Source organism: Rhipicephalus microplus, unplaced genomic scaffold, assembly GCF_043290135.1.
Source record: "Rhipicephalus microplus isolate Deutch F79 unplaced genomic scaffold, USDA_Rmic scaffold_14, whole genome shotgun sequence".
In the NCBI taxonomy this organism is placed as follows: domain Eukaryota; kingdom Metazoa; phylum Arthropoda; class Arachnida; order Ixodida; family Ixodidae; genus Rhipicephalus; species Rhipicephalus microplus.
This window is the reverse complement of record NW_027464587.1, coordinates 11,932,162-11,951,934: the sequence shown is the minus strand read 5'-3', so window position 1 is coordinate 11,951,934 and position 19,773 is coordinate 11,932,162. Positions and strand designations below refer to the sequence as shown.

The 19,773-nt window shown below is 45.3% G+C and overlaps 1 protein-coding gene across 4 annotated transcripts in view; it reads left to right on the top strand.

Moving 5' to 3' along the window:
• The first annotated feature begins 17,763 nt into the window (after positions 1–17,763).
• The window catches only part of LOC142761673 (uncharacterized), a 134,804-nt gene continuing 132,794 nt past the window's right edge, over positions 17,764–19,773 (top strand). For all 4 annotated transcript variants that reach the window (XM_075882877.1, XM_075882875.1, XM_075882876.1 and 1 more), the window contains exons 1-2: positions 17,764–17,899; positions 17,961–17,983. In XM_075882877.1, the coding sequence (XP_075738992.1) occupies positions 17,845–17,899; positions 17,961–17,983 (78 nt within the window). In that variant the 5' untranslated portion in view covers positions 17,764–17,844. The remainder of the gene's footprint in view (positions 17,900–17,960; positions 17,984–19,773) is intronic.

The following is a 19,773-nucleotide window of genomic DNA, read 5'->3' as shown; positions in this document are numbered from 1 at the left end:
ACACACCAGCGCTGACTAACAACTGACTTTATTTCGGGATATGTCAATGCATAAATACCTCCTGGGCAACCTCACCGCACATGCGCCACACATCTCGACAGATAACAGACACTCAGAGGAACAATCAGAGTTGACAAAAGAAATGAAACCGTGTATTACATACGTGATGAAATGAACTGAAACTCAGATGGGAGCAGCGTCAGAGACGTGTCGCTTATACAAAGCTGAGCCCTTTTTCTGATATGATAGGCTTCCAAAGCCAGCAGCGCATGTTCATTGTTACTCCTGCCAAGGATCGACGTCCCTTCAAAACGTGGCTCACAATTGCAGCAAGAATTAATATGAGCCACAAGATGGGCTCCTTTATCTTCGTTCTTGTTAACTTTTTGAGCGTGTTCCCTGAGCCGCTCGTTGATACATCTTCCAGTTTTTCCGACGTAGAACTTGCCACACGAGAGCGGGATGGCATAAACCACGCCGACGGCACACGGGACATAAGTCACACCGTGTCGGATTTTGCAACCTCCTCTGTTCATACCGCAAGTGCGGGAGCACAGCTTGGAAAGCTTGTTCGGGGCAGACAGCGCCATAGCGACCCCATGTCTGCCTGCCACTTTCTTGAGCTGATGGGATATCCCATGCATATACGGGACCACCACAGGCCTCGCTTTGTCCTGTACGGCGTCCGCCCGCTTGGCAGTTTTCTTTTTCTGGAAGAGCGTTTCCGCCACTGCAATCAAAAGCGACCTTGGGAACCCCGCAGCCAAAAGTCGGCTGATCTGATTTGCGAAACTATCGTGCATCTTGTGAGTGCATGATTTTCTAAGCGCCGCTTCCATGGCCCCCATCGCAATACCTCTTTTCACAATTTTCGAATGCGCCGACTTAAAAGGTAACCTTGGGCTGTAGTTATAAAACTCTGCTCTAGGCTCGTCTCATTTGTTAGGGAGTTTAGATGGTTCCAAAATTTCGCAGCTGCCTTTCTATCTTTTTTATGTACTTCCGCCAGCCACTGAGCTCCCTTCCTTCTAATCTTTTCATTGATCAGAAGGGATGCATCCCTTCTACAGCTTAGAAAGGTTGCCCATTTTCTTTCAACATCATCTGTCGGTTCACCCCACTGCTTAGCATGTCTGTGTTCCCTAGAGGCTTCCTGACGTTTTGCTATGGCTCTCTTAACTTCTTCATCCGACCAACTTTCGGGTTTGTGTCTTCTTTTCCGGGGTGACTTCTCACGCGTCTTAGCAAGCTCTAGCTCAAAGAGTCTAATTAGATTCGTGTATGTCCACACTGTCTTATTATCCTCCGTGATTACTTTCTCAATTCGTTTAGTGGCTATTTCAATTTGCCTTTCTGGATAAACATTTTCCTGTAGTTGCTCATCTTGTCTCCTTCCCACTTTCACTGCTCTTCCAAAACTTAGCTTGATACGTTTGTGATCGCTACCCAAACTTCTGGAGCTACCTTCACCTATGTGCATTCCCCTGAGCTTATCATACATCCTATGTGACATCAGTGCATAATCTATCGTCGACTGAAGCCTTCCTACCTCCCATGTTATTTGCCCTTCACACTTCTCGGTACTGTTGCAAATGATCAAATCAAGCCTTTCACACATATCCATGATCATTTTGCCTGTCGGGTCGGTATACCCATCTATATCTTCTATGTGCGCATTCATGTCTCCTAGTATAATTATCTCGCACTCTCTTCCTAACTCCTGAATGTCCTTTGATATACACTCTACTATTGTCTGGTTTTCCTCTCTGGCCTTTGCTTCCGTCCACAAGTACACGAAACCAAGGAGTGTCATTTGACCTGCCACTTTCCCTTTTAGCCATAAATGTTCCTTGCACTCCTGCTTGACCCTTTGCCAGTCTGTACTTTTATGAATGAATGCCCCAATACCACCCCCCTTTATGCTGCCTTCTGTTCTATTACAATATTCCCGCGCGTAGTCCGGATTGTTCGGAGGTTGTTCCATGTCCCTCAGATGTGTTTCTACAAAACCGTATACCATCGGCCTCTCTTCCTTTAGCATTTCTTCTATCTCTTCCCACTTCAGCCTGTTCCTACCACCCTGCATGTTAATATACCCTATGTCTGAATTGGCTCGGTGCTCGTGGCTACGTCTATTTATGCCCCGGACTCTACCTATCTTAGATATTGGTGCCACTTTGGAATCGTACCTGTCCATACCACCTGTCGAAGAGTCTCCCTGGTTGTTTTCCTCGTTACTAGCTATCCTACACCCCGAAGAGCTCGCTTGCCACCTAAAAAAGCTATTGCGTGTCCTGCAAGTCGCCAACCCACCTCATGACCTAGTCGCCCATCGAAGTGAATTCTGTCTCGTTGAAAACCCCCCCACCTATGCACCTCCCTGTTTATTTCCACCACCTCAAAGCCTTTCTCTCGACTCATCCGCCATATCTCTTGGTTTGCGTTGACCACCGCTCTTTGCAGGTTGCTATCACGCACCGGTACCTCCGGTATCGTGCATATCACTACCTGTACCTTAGGAGAAGTGGCGCGCATGTCATCGACGCCTTTCGCCAGTTTGGCTGCTAGTCCTGCTGCATCTTCATTTAGGAAATCGTTTAAGGCGCCTGAAATTATCGCGAGGTTTCGTCTATCAGCTGTCGTTTTTAGCTTTGCGCTCGCTTGCCTCATGACTGCTTCCAGCTTGCGTCCTGGGAACGCCCCTACTGCAACCCTCTTGTCACCTCTTACCCTCTCTTTGATGGCTTCTGTGCATCGATTTAAATTCGAGTCCCCGGCGATTATCACATGCTCTGACTTTTTAGCTGGAGCGTTCTGACCCTGGGGGCTACTTGCACCTGTAACGCCGGCTGCTTTGTTCCCTCCCTTCCCCACCACTACCTCGCTGAAGCTGGGCCTTGCGACAGTTGAACCGGCTAAACCTGTTTTTTCCAAACTTGATTGCTTTTCCTTCTCCACCATTCTGCTTGCCGGTTCCCTACTGTTCTCTCGGTAGGTCGCTTCTTTGTTCAGCTTCGCTAGCGCTTCCTCAGCGGACTTCAGTCTTTCTTCCATCGCCCTCGTTTTCTCTTGCTCTGTCGCCAACTCAGTCTCGAGCTTGGCGATTCTCATCAGCAGTTCACTCTGGGCAACCATCATTTTCTCAATTTTTTCCTCGACCTCACATTGCCTACACTTCGCGTCAGCCTCTTCTCCATCCGCTTCTACGCTTGGGTCCACTTTCAAACCCACTCCACATCCTGAACACTTTACAGTCTTTTTAACCATGCCTTTCTGACACCAATTGTCCCTATACTCGATAATTACTAAACTCGAGGCCTGCACTACGAGAAAAAAAAAGTCTAAGCTCTACTACAAAAATTTGCGTGTTCAATGTACGCGCACCTCCCCCACGGGGTGGCAGAAAAAAAACAAAAATTCAAACACACACACCCGCACTAACTAATAAATACCTGGTGACTGGCCCCCAAAAAAGCCGTACCATAAAGTAGGTGCTACGAAGATTTCAACCGCTGCGTTACAATTATAAATACAAGCTCAAAACATGCAAAAACACTTATCTGCGCAGTCGATCCGGAGCGCTTAAAATACACGTCCATCCACCGTGACAGCCCGAACAGGGGGTCAAGGTGGATGGGCGGTTCTGGATGGATGGATGGATGGATGGATGGATGGATGGATGGATGGATGGATGGATGGATGGATGGATGGATGGATGGATATGGCTGTACCCTTTAGATCGGGTGGTGGCTAGCGCCACCAAGCCGTAATACTTAATGAACTCAAAGCTATATTTATTTTTTTCCTTAAAAAGTGAGTTTGAGGATTCGTACTTTGCAGTGAAGAGTTTAATTTTCACTCGTGCCTTGACTTTAGCCACCAATCAGATAACCTCCTTCTAGTTAAGTCTACTTGCTTAAAGTCTATTTTGCCCTCCCGGTCCCTAAACCCCAGTGCTTTGAAAAACTCTGCGCCATCATCCTGAACTATAGGGTGAAGCCCTTTACAGAACAATATTAAGTGTTCGGCAGTTTCTCCTTCCTCTCCACACGCACTGCATACTGTGTCTACCACTTCGTATTTGGCCCGATATGTCTTGTTTCGCAGTACTCCCGTCCTTGCCTCAAACAGTAGAGAACTACCCCGAGTATTATGATAGATCCTTTCCTTGGCAATTTCCTGCTTAAAAATTTGATAGATCTCTAGTGCGGACTTCTTAATCATGCCCATTTTCCACATGTCAGTCTCAGTTTCCTTCACTTTCTTCTTAACCGATAGTTCTTTTTGGTTTGGCCACCTGCTGTTTTCTAAGTATTTAACAGTCAACTTCCTGGTTCGCTGCCTCCATTTTGTATCGACGTTCTTCATGTACAAGTAGCTGAAAACCTTCCTAGCCCAACGCTCCTCCTTCATTTCTCTCAATCGCTTCTCAAATTTTATCTTGCTGCTAGCTTCCCTGCCCTCAAATGATGTCCATCCCATATCACCTTGTACTCCCTGATTTGGTGTATTCCCGTGAGCTCCTAAAGCAAGCCTACCTATTCCACGTTGCTTAATTTCTAATCTTGCTTGAACTTCTGATCTCATGCACAAGACCGCATTGCCGAACGTAAGCCCAGGAACCTTGACCCCTTTCCATATTCTTCTCACAACACCATACCTATTGTAATTCCACAGTGCCCTATTTTTCATCACTGCTGCATTCCTGTTACCTTTAGTCGTCAAGTATATTTCGTGTTCCCTCAGATACTCGGTCCCATTGCTTATCCGTACGCCCAGATATTTGTATTTATCTGTTATCTCTAGCATGACCTCCTGTATTCTAAGCTCACTACCTTCGTTGTCATTGAAAATCATGACTGCTGATTTTTCCTTACTGAATCTAAAATCTAACCTATCTCCCTCATTACCGCAGATGTCCATCAATCTCTGCAAATCTTCCTTGTTGTTGGCCATTAGCACTTTATCATCTGCGTACATTAATGCTGGTAGTGCCTGATCAATAAGTTTTCCTTGTTTGACTAAAGAGAGGTTGTAGCCCAGTCCACTTCCCTCTAATTTTGCCTATAATCCTTGTAGGTACATCATGAATAATAAGGGTGACAGGGGGCACCCCTGCCTAAGCCCCCGTTTTACCTCTGCTGGCTTAGATACCTGTTTTTCCCACTTTATAACTACCTTGTTACCTTTATAGATACCCTTTAAAAGATTAGTTACTACATGTTCCACGCCTAGTGTGTCCAGTATTCCCCACAATTCCTCTTGAACCACGCTATCGTACGCTACCTTGATATCCAAAAATGCTAGCCACAGGGGCCTGTGTTCCTTTTCTGCTATTTCGATGCACTGCGTCAGTGAGAACAGATTGTCTTCCAACCTCCTGTGTTTCCGAAACCCATTCTGCAGTTCCCCCAGCACCCCCTCATCCTCTATCCACGCCTGCAGTCTTTCCTTTATAATCTGCATCGCCAGCCTGTAGACCACTGATGTCACTGTTATGGGACGGTAGTTGTTTATGTCAGCTTTGTACCCCTTTCCTTTATAGATCATGCTCATCCTGCTAAGTTTCCATCCGTCGGGAACTTCACCATCGATTATTATTGTGCTCACTGGCTCTCTCAAAGCCTGCTTAGACTTCGGACCTAATGTCTTTATCAGCCTAATTGGAATGCCATCTGGGCCTGTTGATGTACTACTGGAACCCTTTTCTCAGCCCTTTCCCAATCTTGTTGTGAAAATGGAGCCATTGCACCACTTGATTCGTCCTTGTCTATTGTGGTGCATAAAGTACTTCTTTGTTGATATTTTTCTGTCACCCTTGTTCTTATATATTCAATAGCTTCGTCCCCTTCTAGCCTAGCACCTTGGGCTGTAGTTATAAAACTCTGCTCTAGGCTCGTCTCATTTCTTAGTGAGTTTAGATGGTTCCAAAATTTCGCAGCTGCCTTTCTATCTTTTTTATGTACTTCTGCCAGCCACTGAGCTCCCTTCCTTCTAATCTTTTCATTGATCAGAAGGGATGCATCCCTTCTACAGCTTAGAAAGGTTGCCCATTTTCTTTCAACATCATCTGTCGGTTCACCCCACTGCTTAGCATGTCTGTGTTCCCCAGAGGCTTCCTGACGTTTTGCTATGGCTCTTTTAACTTCCTTATCCCACCAACTTTTGGGTTTGTGTCTTCTTTTCCGGGGTGACTTGTCACGCGTCTTAGCAAGCTCTAGCTTAAAAAGTCTAATTAGATTCGTGTATGTCCACACTGTCTTATTATCCTCCGTGATTACTTTCTCAATTTGTTTAGTGGCTATTTCATTTTGCCTTGCTGGATAAAAATTTTCCTGTAGTTGCTCATCTTGTCTCCTTCCCACTTTCACTGCTCTTCCAAAACTTAGCTTGATACGTTTGTGATCGCTACCCAGACTTCTGGAGCCACCTTCATCTATGTGCATTCCCCTGAGCTTATCATACATCCTATGTGACATCAGTGCATAATCTATCGTCGACTGAAGCCTTCCTACCTCCCATGTTATTTGCCCTTCACACTTCTCGGTACTGTTGCAAATGATCAAATCAAGCCTTTCACACATATCCATGATCATTTTGCCTGTCGGGTCGGTATACCCATCTATATCTTCTATGTGCGCATTCATGTCTCCTAGTATAATTATCTCGCACTCTCTTCCTAGCTTCTGAATGTCCTTTGATATACACTCTACCATTGCCTGGTTTTCCTCTCTGGCCTTTGCTCCCGTCCACATGTACACGAAACCAAGCAGTGTCATTTGACCTGCCACTTTCCCTTTTAGCCATAAATGTTCCTTGCACTCCTGCTTGACCCTTTGCCAGTCTGTACTTTTATGAATGAATGCCCCAATACCACCCCCCTTTCTGCTGCCTTCTGTTCTATTGCAATACTCCCACGCGTAGTCCGGATTGTTCGGAGGTTGTTCCATGTCCCTGAGATGTGTTTCTACAAAACCGTATACCATCGGCCTCTCTTCCCTTAGCATTTCTTCTATCTCTTCCCACTTCAGCCTGTTCCTACCACCCTGCATGTTAATATACCCTATGTCTGAATTGGCTCGGCGCTCGTGGCTACGTCTATTTATGCCCCGGACTCTACGTATCTTAGATATTGGTGCCACTTTGGAATCGTATCTGTCCATACCACCTGTCGAAGAGTCTCCCTGGTTGTTTTCCTCGTTACTAGCTATCCTGCACCCCGAAGGGCTCGCTTGCCCCCCAAAAAAGCTACTGCGCGTCCTGCAAGTCGCCAACCCACCTCATGACCTGCAACTGTGTGCCAGCGCCATCTGGCGGTTTCCTCCCAAGGCGTTACGCGCTAGCCGGCGCGTTCATCACACTTCTCTATTCTAGCCACTGTAGCACTGCAGCCGGTGACGCTGCAACTGTGCTGAAATGTGATGTCGCCACGGAGGAAGGAAGGATGTGGCGGCAGGGGAGCGTGTTAACGATTTGCGTTGCTGGCACATTTCTTTAGGAGGCGTTGTCTCGGCGCACACACCTACACACGTGTGGGCGTCACGAGGGTAAGCACATTGAAAGGCAAGGTTCCTTTTGGCGTTGCATAAGTTTGTTGCCAGACTTTGGGGTTGTTGTTTCCAGACTGCCGCTCAATTTGGCGGAAAATTTTTTTTTGTAGTTGTGGTTTTTTTGCAAGAGTTTGGTGCTATTCGCGGTGCACTTCCTGGCGGAAAATTTTTCTCCTGTAGTTGTGGCTTCTCATGTAAGGCCTTTTATATGCGCAGCAGCTCCGCGCTTGACTTCTGCTAGGCGCGGTACATTCCGTAAATAAAACGGAATTAAAACGGCCTCTTAATTGCACGGCCGCACCGCGCTCGACTTCTGCTAGGCTCGGTCCATTCCGTTAATTAAAACGGCCAGCGTCGCTCATGCACTCGCGAAATTCACCGCGGATAGCACTAAATTCTTACGGAGAAGCCACAACTACAGGAGAAAAATGTTCAGCCAAGAAGTGCACCGCGGATAGCACCATATTCTTACGGAGAAGCCACAACTACAGGAGAAAAATTTTCAACCAAAAAATGCACTGCGGATAGCACCAAATTATTACGGAGAAGCCACAACTACAGGAGAAAAATTTTCAGTTAAGAAATGCACCGCGGATAGCATTAAACTACAGTGTACATTAAACTCTTACGGAGAAGCCACATCTACTGAAGAAAACTTTTCTGCCAAATTTAACAGCAATCTGGCAACAACTACTTTTTTAGTCTGGCAACCACTTATGCAATGCCAAAAGGAACCCTTAGAGGTGTGCGCCGACTGGTCGGCGCGCCGCCGCCGCCGACGCGAACTGATCGGCGCGCCGCCGCCGCCGCCGCCGACGTTTTTCATCGGCGCAATCGGCGCGCCATTTATGCGCCAGTACGGACTTTTCACAGATTTGCCTTCTTTTTCATCTTGATTTATAGCTTCGTTTCACATTTTATGTAGTCAGTAAAAACCAGGCTTCTTAGTTATCTTCATCCAGCTTCAGAGACCGACAGTACCACTATGAACAGCGGAACGATTTCAGCGGCCGATGCATGAAATGACATATTGGACAAATTGACGAAAAATAAATGTAACAGTTACAGTAAAGCATGAACACTGCCATCTCAGGCTCAAAAGCAATTTTTGCTGCTTTTTGTGTCGTAATTAGCTATGATTATGGTGATACGACGTTGAATGTAATGGCCCAGCGTTTTGATGCGTGCGAGTTCGCCATAGCACAATTGGAATATTCATACGGATGAAAAACGGCATCATTATCAGTCCAAGATGGCAGCCTATAATTGTGCCCGAAACAGGGCGTGTATAAAGAAGAATTGAAGTGGTAGCAGTGCAGCACGAATGCAGCGCGTTAGATGAAGGGAGGAGGAGGAATAAATGAGGAAAGACAGGGAGGTTAGGCGTTAGATGAAGAACTACACAAAACCCCGAAGGATGAAATCGAAAGGGAGAAGTTTAATGAAGATTAAAAGCGTCGAAGCATAATACGTGCTCGAACCTACTCAGGGTATATCAGCACCTGTCCGTGGTGTTAGAGTTGATAATTTTCGAGGATGACCACTTATATGCAGCGTCTGAACATGCTGCAGAAAATATTCACCGTCTGTTTTATTGTTTAACTTATCTGTTTGTACCGGCCTTTTAAAACATTGGATTCCCGGGATGAAGATGCCAAGGCAGTAAGATGGCAAGAGAGAGAAAGGAAGGCTGGGGGATTAACCATATTTTGGCATCCGGTTCGCTGCCTAGCACTGGGGGTTGAGAAATAGGGGCAAGAAAGGGCGTGTAGAGAGACAGAAAAGAAAACGCATGTGCACTCAGGAGTAGGATGGCAAACTTAACAGAGGATTTATTAAATTCTGTACAAACAGGGCGAGAGGTCTCTTGCGAATGAGCTGGTTGGCTCACTATAAAGTGTACGTTTTGACTTAATCAGGGAATCGGTCCAGAATGCACTGTTGAATCACGAGACACACACGCCATTTCTGACGGTGCCGCTCACACTCGCTCAAGTCAAGGTCTTTGATAGGGGCGTGGCCACCTCACCGCACCTGTGACACCAAGAAACCATTGTGGTCGTCTCGTCGAATGTCTTATGGTGTCGGAATGCCACCTTACTTCCCGGCTAAGATGGACAGTACACGGCGGACAGCAGGCTGGCAGCCCTCCGGTGACTTGTTTGATGAACGAAGAACGCGGCCCTCCCCCGTTGGCCCAGGCGCCGCGCGTAACAACGGCTATTCAGTGGTGAGAAGAGGCGTAATAAGCTTGTCTGAGACCACCAGTTTTAAAAATAACAAAACAAAATTTAAAAAACTTGCCAGTAGACAATTTACAAAAGACGGCTGGATTCATCAAAAATCCAGAGACCGACATTTGAGCGACATGTCATATATGACATAGTTCAGCAAACTGGTTTTTATGACGTAACTTGAACGGACCTACTGGCACTGGGGAGAGGTTAAGAATGATTGTCGCTGACAGATGTACTTCTGTTGCGAAGGTAATGCTCAGAGTCAACCAAATAAACTTAACTTTATATTCAAGTCTTGATAAAAAAATAAGTCAAGTTAGAAGGCTCCTGAGGTGACCAAATAATAAATTACTTCACCATACTTTATGAAGAAGTAATTTGCAAATAAATAATGCAACCACTGTTTATATGACATTCAATGACGTGACCGCAATCAACGGTGTGTCGTCGCTATAAAACTGAAAGTTAGATGTGGACCCTATCGGGCGAATGCGGCGGAGAACGAATATGTCACGTAATAAAAGCGATGTGATGTTGCACATTTTCTTCTTTACAACTCCGGGCCCTTCTGCTTGCTCGTGATGTGCTCGAAGGAGCTAGCCAAGTGTCAAGTAGAAGTCAAGCAGAGTAGCCGGGGCTGATAAGAGCAACGTTTATGTTCACTATTTACACACTAAAGGTAGCATCATGGAAGCTTGATGAGAGCTTCTGAGAGCTGGTTCAGAGCGTCTTGGTGCTCGCGTTTTAAGCCGTGGTCTTCCTAAAATTCTCTGCAGGAGAAAACAATAGACAGTTTGCAATAATCTGCAAGGCACCTTTTCTGTAAGGTTAGTTTTCCAACCATAAACTCTCGTTCACAGACTGCTTTTCTCACTCATTTTGTTTTTGCCATTCACCTTTTTGAGATCTTGTTGTGCTCGCGTGCCTTTGCTGGAATTTGGAGAGGTGACATTTTGTTGTACTCGCGTGCATTCGCTGGAATTCGAAGAGGTAAAGACACAATGAGGGAGAAAAGCAGTCTGTGAACGATAGTTTTTGGCTAGAAAATAAACCTTACAGGAAAGCGGCCTTGCAGATCACTGTAAATGGACAGACTGCATGTCCATTCAGTCCAGGGCAGTCCGAAAAAATTGTCGTCTTCATCTTCATCCCCCAAATGGTGGGGGTAGTGGTTAGAAGAAGGCGCCTAATTTCTGCAGCCCAGCAGGGAGCACGGCGCAGCGAATAAAGATAAAAAAACGAGAAGGAGAAAGAGAGAGAAAGTCAAACACTGCCTTCTTTTCCACCCAGGAAATAGAAAGGATGCATGTTCAGTTCGTCACACGGCGAGAGAGAAACACAACGTAGGTCATAGTGCAATAATACGCACAACACAGCACAGTGCAATAACGTTGCATCGCACGTGCAGAATAGGGTCTGCAGCGCTAGGGCCTGGGGGAGTGGAAGACTTGAAAGCACCACAGAGTGTGGGAAACATACCTGACGACGGATCCCAACCTATCGGCTAATTATTCAGCGCGTCTCGTGGCACGCCGAACGAATCAAGCTGCCTTGATTTCCGACAGCTCTTCCTAGGCCGTCAGTCAGTCAGGGGTGTCCAAAGAGTTTTTGACGAGGGGAGCCAACAGCCCTAAAGAATTTGAAGTATGACTTTCGTGTTGTCGCCTCTTTTGGCGCACCTCGAGAGCGTTGACCCGGAACAAGTCAGGGTAGGTGAGGTGACTTTCCGCGAACCTTACCTGCTTTCCAAACCAGTTACTGCAAGCAAGCTTCCCCTGAATGGATGAATGTGTGGTTGAAGAAAAAGAAAAAGACACCATCTTTCCTTGCGAGACCACGGCTTAGTCCCTTGAAGGGAAAGGGGAAAGTGGAGAAAATAGTTTAGAAGTAGGTAGGAGGAGAAGGTTTGGAAGAACGTGACGGTCATGGCTGCTAGAGCAGAAAGAGAATAGGGGCCGTCGGCAGGGCAGTCCAAGTCGTACAACTTGGAAATGTGGAGCTGCAACCTTGTACGCAGATACCTATGGTCATTCCCACGAGAAAAAAAAACAACTCTGCATCACCTTTCTTGGGCAATAATACAGAAAACTAGCTAAACGAAAAAACTAAAATAAGTAAAGAAATAACCGATAATCTAACCACCAATTGTCACCACAGCTGTGGAAGGAAAGAAGGAAAAACGTAATCCGCGACCTCGGCACCAGCGGCTACACAGAGGCATTTATTCGCAGAACACTGTGTATAAGAAAAGACATGGGAAACACGACACCAATGGCGCCGCAACGACGCCGCGTGTTGACCAAACTTGAGCTCACGGAACAGCGAACGAAGCACAATGGCAGAACACTGCGAGACCACTCGCAACACGTTTGCCCCATACCAGTCACGATGGCACGGTGTAGAGCTCGTTGCGTTGTTTTGTAGTCTTTCTGCATTCCTTGAAGTGCACAAAGAGCGCGAAAGCTTCGGTACGAGAAACCTGAGCGTGGAAACAACTTTGCCATCAAGCCGTTTGCAATGTGGACTGGACGAATGCAACGACGTGTGAGGGGCGACGGGAAGTTCTTACGCGCTTCAAAGATGTCTATGAATGGAAAAGTGTCTAAATGGGAACGAAAAAAAATCTACAAAAACACGGTCATTGCTATGTTGTGTCAGTACAACAGAATTGCAAGCCTGTTGGAAAAAGATGGCAGCAATATCTCATAAAGAGACTCGAGAATCAAAAGCCTCTCTGATTGCCGAGAGGTAACAGAATTCTTCGGCCAGGTAACAGAATTCTTCGACCAATAAATTTATTTCCGCGAGTGATAAAGGATCAGGTACGACATGAACGGTGCGTTTCTGCCTCCTTCCTTCTTGAAATATGACCGCGACAATTTTCATGGTACCTTAAAATACGCCGCCGCTGTTTAACTGGTAGCAAATGACATGACAAAAGCCCATAGTCTGTGCCATTGCTACATTTTAACAAAACTTGAAATTCAGCCAGATCGCGCATTGCTATCGGGAAATTTCGAGCGCAAACTAATGCTTCCACATGACGTTCACAAGCATCTGTCCTGTCTCTCTCGTTCTTGTTAACGTCTTGTTTGGCGCTCACAACTTTCCCAATCGCCACAATTATTCAAGAAAAAACTGAAGTGGCATCTGATGGCACAAGCAGTTCAACGCAATAGAAAAACAGAACGGGTGCTCTATTGCTCGCGAATCGTGCTACTTTCTCGTCCTTGAAGCCACATTAATAATAAAACCGGAGCTTAGCACTCATACTCCGTTGATTAGGTACATAATCATAGATCAAGCTCAGTGTGGATTCCGATGTCACGTAATAAATGGGACCTGCAGTGCCACATGTGTCACAACATGCTGCACAACCCAATTCCATGCCTTCGTACCGTCATGCTCGTTTAATACGAACGTTTGTAGATTGGACTACAGAAACAACATTCAAGACCGAGAATTATTTAATTCTTCCGTTCATTAGTAACGCACTTCTTTATGCATTCTTCTGTTCTCTGGGAGCAGGTCACGTGAGTTTTGTAGCATGAATTAACATAAATTGCTGTTTCTATTTTACCACAGTCACCGAACGGTGTACAATATGAAGACATCACCTGCATTAAACTTCCTGTCAGCACAATGTATACAATGCTCAATTACATCGCAAAAAAATACACGTGTTTCATGCGAAGAATTTCCTAATGCTTCGTTAGATATTCAACCATTAAAATTAAAAATAGCACCACCGTGAACGGAATTAACTCCATGACCAAATTTCAGTGCAAAAAGCGCTTGAATAACTGCACCTTGCAGGTATGCAATATACATTGCATGAGGTTTTAGATGTATGGTGACTTCATTAGTTCAGGTTACATTGTTTTTGTAGAATGAGCTTTTTAGTCACGTTTACTATGCTTTTTAATGTTAATATTTCACCTCATCAGTCATTTAGCGATGGTCATTTCATTTCCACATCCTTAAATGAGAGTTATGAATAGGTAATATTCAAGCATTTTTTGAAGATATATGACTGGTTTTTATCAAATGACCAACCCTAGAACGAGTTCCGGGGAGGGGGGAGATAGTAACAGTCTTATAATTCGAAAAATAAAATTCTCGGCTATACAAGCCGGAACGTCAAGAGGTTTTAAATATTCGGAACACTAGGTCGGCAAAATAAATGGAGCCCACATAGACCCACTCAGTAAATGTGCTTTTATCTTAGGACTCGATATAGGGCCCATCCTATAGCCGGAATTTCGGTCACATATAAAAATATTTTTCTCTGCAAAACATTTTCGCAATAGACTGTTTTCAATAGAGTAAATCAGCGCGACATTTTTCGAATACACCTGAGATAATGGAATAACCGATCAAACTTTACGTGAATACCCATCACTTTTCGTCTCCACTGTCTCTTTCCAAGTCGGTGTTCTTCCTTTCTTGACATTCAACTTCACAGTATTTTAACAAATCCGCATCATATTGGTTCTATAGAAGAAAATAGCTTGTGGTATACGCATCTCAAATCAAACTTGGGCATGCACTTACGCCCCATCTCACTGTTTTGTGTCGATCATTTCAGCGTTCTCATTTCACTTAAGGCATTGTCACGTGGTTGCGACGGCAAAAAATATGGTACGTGGGTTGCTCAAGAAGACACTTTTTATTGAGTGAACATGTGCATAGGAAAGTGCAAAGTACTAGAAATTCGTGCTTTACACAGATAGCGGTAATTAGAGCATTGGTCGTCGGTAAAATGATCTGCGCGAAGGTACGTCGCCATTTATACGGTTAGCATTCATATCGTAGGTGTCTCAAGCTTATCAGAAGATTCTAAAATAATGTAGAGTTTTTGCAGACAGCCAAGCGTCCTTTGCGAAAGGCAACTGATTAATATGTGGTGTTTAACGTTTCAAAACCACCACAAGATTATGAGAGAAGCCGTAGTGGAGGACTCCAGAAATTTTGACAACGTCGGGTTCTTCAACATGCACCCAAATCGCAGCACATGGACTTACAGCATTTTCGCCTCTATCGAAAATAAAGCAGCCGCAGGTGGGACTTGATCCCGCGACCTGCGGGTCAGCAGCCGAGTACCTTAGCTACTGAACCACTACGGCAGTGCCTTTGCGCAAGACAGTGACATAAAAATACAACTGAGCGTGGCAGTATAATAATGTTGCGATAAAGTTTCAGCAGATACAACATGTTTCACTGTGGATGCCATTTTCATACAGAACCGTCAGCGGGTGGCCCCGCGTTGCAAGGTGGATCGACGTCTTTGGGTATTTTGAGTAGGATAAATTTCTACCTAAAACATACGGCGTGACGACAGCACTCACGTTGACTGTAAATATTAATGAAACGAAGTGCACGCTTCGGCGGGATGATATGCATATCATTAAGAAGCTGTTGTGTATTTCTCAAAGGTCGAGATCCTTAATGGTCGAGTGACCCTTCCCTATCACGTGCTGGGTGAAAGGAATATATCCATGTAATGTTTACAATCAGCCTATAGACCGCAACAACTGATGGTGTCGGCCGACATCACTCCTGTAAGTCTATTTAGGGACGTATCCGTTACAGTAAAAAGTAACTAAATACCTCACTCGTTACTCAAATAAGAAAAAGGGGAACGTTTCACGGCTCCACGTTATATAGATACATAAAAAAGGTAACGCACTACCGTTACCGTAACCGAAAAAAAAACAGAACGAATGTTACCTCTGCAGTAGCTCCGGAGTCATCAGTTTTAATCAATGTGTCTTTGCTGCAGAAACCCACAATAATAATTTTAAATCTCAAATTTATGTTTCACACATACTAACCCAAGCAAGGATTATACTCAAAATGTTCAATTAACGAGAATTATTTGTACAAATGTACTGAACCTTAGCAATGTCATATAGAAGCTTAATGATGCCTGCACATGTGATGGCTTTTGACTCTGCAGTGACACAAGATGAAAGCTTTTTTTTTCAATGGAGCATTATACACAAATTGAGGTCCAATATTCCACGGTATTCATGAAGAAAATATCACTGAACTCTCAAGAAATTTACAAATATCGGCCTTTTCTTGATCCTTCAGCACCTCCAATAAAGCAAGTCGAAATCGCCACTGTTGGACCTAGCCACCGTAATGGCCCACCGCGCGCCAGTAGGCAATCACGGATGCCTACATTGGTGCCTTTTTATTATAGAGGGGGGGGGGGTCGGGAGATGTCGTGGGGAAAAGGGGGGACACTTACAAGTTTGTGACACCAGATGTGCCTTGCAGAGACGTAAGTCTAGAAAAATCACGTCTTGCAACACACATCTTGCAATAGCAGAATTTTTTTTAATATGTTGCAGGTTTTAATTTTGTTTATATAAGAATTCAAATCATGCCTAGAAATCAAATATACAAAAGAACAAAGGTTCCCAGCACTCGTAGTTGCATTGTTCTGTTGTGTCTTTTCCGGAACAAGTCGAGAGTGGCAGTTGCTATTTCGATTTCTCACACATCTGATGGGTATTGAGCACGTGAACACGCGACAAAAAAGCATTGAACAGTTGAATGTTTTATGCATACTTATCAAGCATTCTTATTTGTGACGTTTTTATGAGAAATTTTAATGGGGCCCACTTGCAAGGGGTGTTCCCTTCCCCTGACCAAACACCAAGGGGTCGGGGAGTCAACGTTTTCTGCAGGCGTGGTCAACGGACGCCCAGCTCGTGACCAGTATGGGCTGTGTATCTGAGCAAATATTGCATTTGCTCTCATCTGCACATATGACCATCGACAGGTTTTTGTCTTGGGGGGATGCAAACCCTTCTTTCAACTTGCATCACGACTGAGGAAGTAGGTCGTGTTGGAGTCGCTAGAGTGGGTAGCAAGTGCTGGTGGAGCTTGAAGGGTTCAAGTGTCCTTTTTGCACCACCCGCCTCGCCCACGCCTATGTCTACACTTCATTCATTGAACACTGCGCTGAGAACTAGTTGAATAAATGCGCAGATTTGTTTCCTTCCACATCCTATACCGCTGCATAAAAGATTCTCACATTGTGAAAAGTGGGTATTTTGATTCGTTTGAAGGAAAGTTACATTCAAAGCATGACAGATACTCAAAAAAGCGGTTTCATGCAATCGTAATAAGAAAACTCGAAGCAGAGGTGCTTCTTCTTTTGTGCAGCGTACAATGTAAGAGTAAGATCAGATCCGGAAAAAGCGAAATGAGTGACGTGCGTCACTGCTTGCTCATTGTCCAATGAAAGAAGGTTTCATGAAGTATGACGTTGCCAACAACAACAAACTGATGCATCTTAAATTAAAAAAAAGCAAAGTGCTGCACATTTACCATAGAACATGGACATAGATTGAAATACGCGTTATTTTTTCATGAAATCGAAATAAAAACTATTTTACAAAACGCTTTGAATTCATCGGGATGTCGACACATCTGTGTAGTGTCATTTATGCTATTTGGATTAAAATTCCTGAATTTCAACTAATTCAGTAACCTGTGGCAGAAGAGCCTTTTGAATTTTCAGTTTCGGTTTCCGCGCCGCCGGCGCCGCCGCCGCCGACAAAAATTGGCCGCGCGCCGCCGCCGATGAAAAAACCGGCGTGCGCCGACAACGCCGCCGCCGCCGACTCTGGACGACCGCCACGCCGCCGCCGGTCGAAATCGCCTCGGCGCACACCTCTAGGAACCCTGCCCATCACACCGTGCTGCCCATTGAAAATTGCGGCAAACTCGCATTTGTTGCTAGAGCACTTGGCTAGAGTTGAGCGCGAGCGCAATACGGTGAAAGGAATATTGCGTTTGTTTGCTGGTTGTATGGAACCAGTGAACACAGCGTAACTTGGATGAACAAAGAATTCTGCTAGCGCTGCGTCACAGAACACCTATGCTGCGTGATGTGGCGGTATAGCGGCGGCAGCCCGATCACCATCACCATCATCAACAGGTAGTTTGAATTGGTGAGCTTGGTCGCTCGTGCACGGGGCGCGCGCTAAGCGTGAGTATTTTCAGTATTTTAATGTTACCGTCGTCGAGCATGTGGCGTCATGGCTGGCCGCAGCTTTCACAGCCAATTTAGGCCCGTGCTAGGCCAAGGCTCCGGTAAGACACTACTGATGGCGCGTGTATTATTATTAATCCTGCATCTTTCCTCTCTCGTCAGGACAACGATGGCCACCGCCGCTTGTAAGTAGATGCATCTCGTACACTAAACGGGCGAGCTGCTGTGCGCCTCTAAAAATAAACACACAGAAGAACGGAGCTGCCTATTCAGTTCTGTTTATAGGTTTTTAGGGCTAATTCAACGCTGTGATACGCAGTCCTAGAATTGCGTACGGCAGATGTAGCGTTCAGTTGCGTGCGCGAATAGCGGCCTCAAAATGCTTCGCGGGTGTTAGCGTTAAGGCACGCGTGAGCGAAGAATTTTCTTATGGGGTTACGCATTTACCGATTGCGTTTTGCCTGGACGGCCTTTAGAGAAGAGGCGTTGTTCCTGCCTAGCCTATGCATGTATTTCCCTGTTGCCTCTACGAGCCAAGAAATCGGCCATCAAATTTGAGAACAGTGACAAGAAAAAGAAAAAATGCTGGCTGGTAAGCTCCAGCGGTCCTACCCGCATAATGCTTGCTGCAAATTTTTCGTAGGGCTGTTTTGTCAATGCTGCGCGTCAAAGGTAAACACGACAATTGAAAGATACGCCTGCATCAGTGAGGCAGATTATTGGGATTTGGAGCCGTTGCGACCGTCGTCTGTTGCATGAACATTGATATGACGCAGCGATTTAATTCCTGCCCAGTTCACTAGTGGTGTAAATACGGAAAAATTCCCAAAGGGGGGCAGACTTCTTATCGTGGCGACAATGTTTGTTTTACTTTCACTAACATAAAAGTTATAATACCGTGAAATCGAGTTATAAAAAAAAAGCATTGGCTCCCAACTAGTGTAGTTTTCTCTGAAACCTATCGACTGAAAGTTGGAATCCCAGTAGTCTCACAGAGCTGAGTGAGTTTATTTTAAGTTCTTTTTTAACAATGGGACATGCTAATAGAAAAACAGGCTTTAAACGTGTTCATTGTGCTATACTTAACTGTCAGTTTATCCCAAATATGATTAAGATAGATTTACTAGCACAAAACTGCAACATACGTAACATAGACACAGTGTTTTCTGTGCTGGTAAATACATCTTAATCATGAACAAACTCTCCAAGCAGCAACTCGCCAATAAGCCTGACTACGTCCACTGTAGGACAAAGGCCTCTCCCATGTTCTGCCAGTCAATACGGTCCCGTGCTTGCTGCTGCCACTTTATACCCGCTAAATTGTTAACCTCATCAGCCCACCTAACTTTCTGTCTCCTCCTAACCCGCTTGCCTTCTCTGGGAATCTAGTCAGTTACCCTTAATGATCAGCGGTTATCCTACCTACGCGCTACATGCCCAGCCAATGTCCGTTTCCTCTTCTTTATTTCAACTATGATATCCTTAACCCTGGCTTGTTCCTTAACTCACTCTGCTCCCTTCTTGTCTCCGAAGGTTACACCTATCATTTTTCTTTCCATTACTCGCTGTGTCGTTCACAATTTAAGCTGAACCCTCTTTGTAAGCCTCCTGGTTTCTGCTTCGTAGCCCCGCCGCGGTGGTCTAGTGGCTAAGGTACTCGGCTGCTGACCCGCAGGTCGCGGGTTCGAATCCCGGCTGCGGCGGCTGCATTTCCGATGGAGGCGGAAATGTTGTAGGCCCGTGTGCTCAGATTTGTGTGCACGTTAAAGAACCCCAGGTGGTCGAAACTTCCGGAGCCCTCCACTACGGCGTCTCTCATAATCATATGGTGGTTTTGGGACGTGAAACCCCACATATCAATTAATCAATCAATCAGGTTTCTGCTTCGTAGGTAAGTGCCGGCAAAATACAGCTACTATATACCTTCATCTTGAGGGATAGTTGCAATCTGCCTGTCATAGTTTGAGAGTGCTTG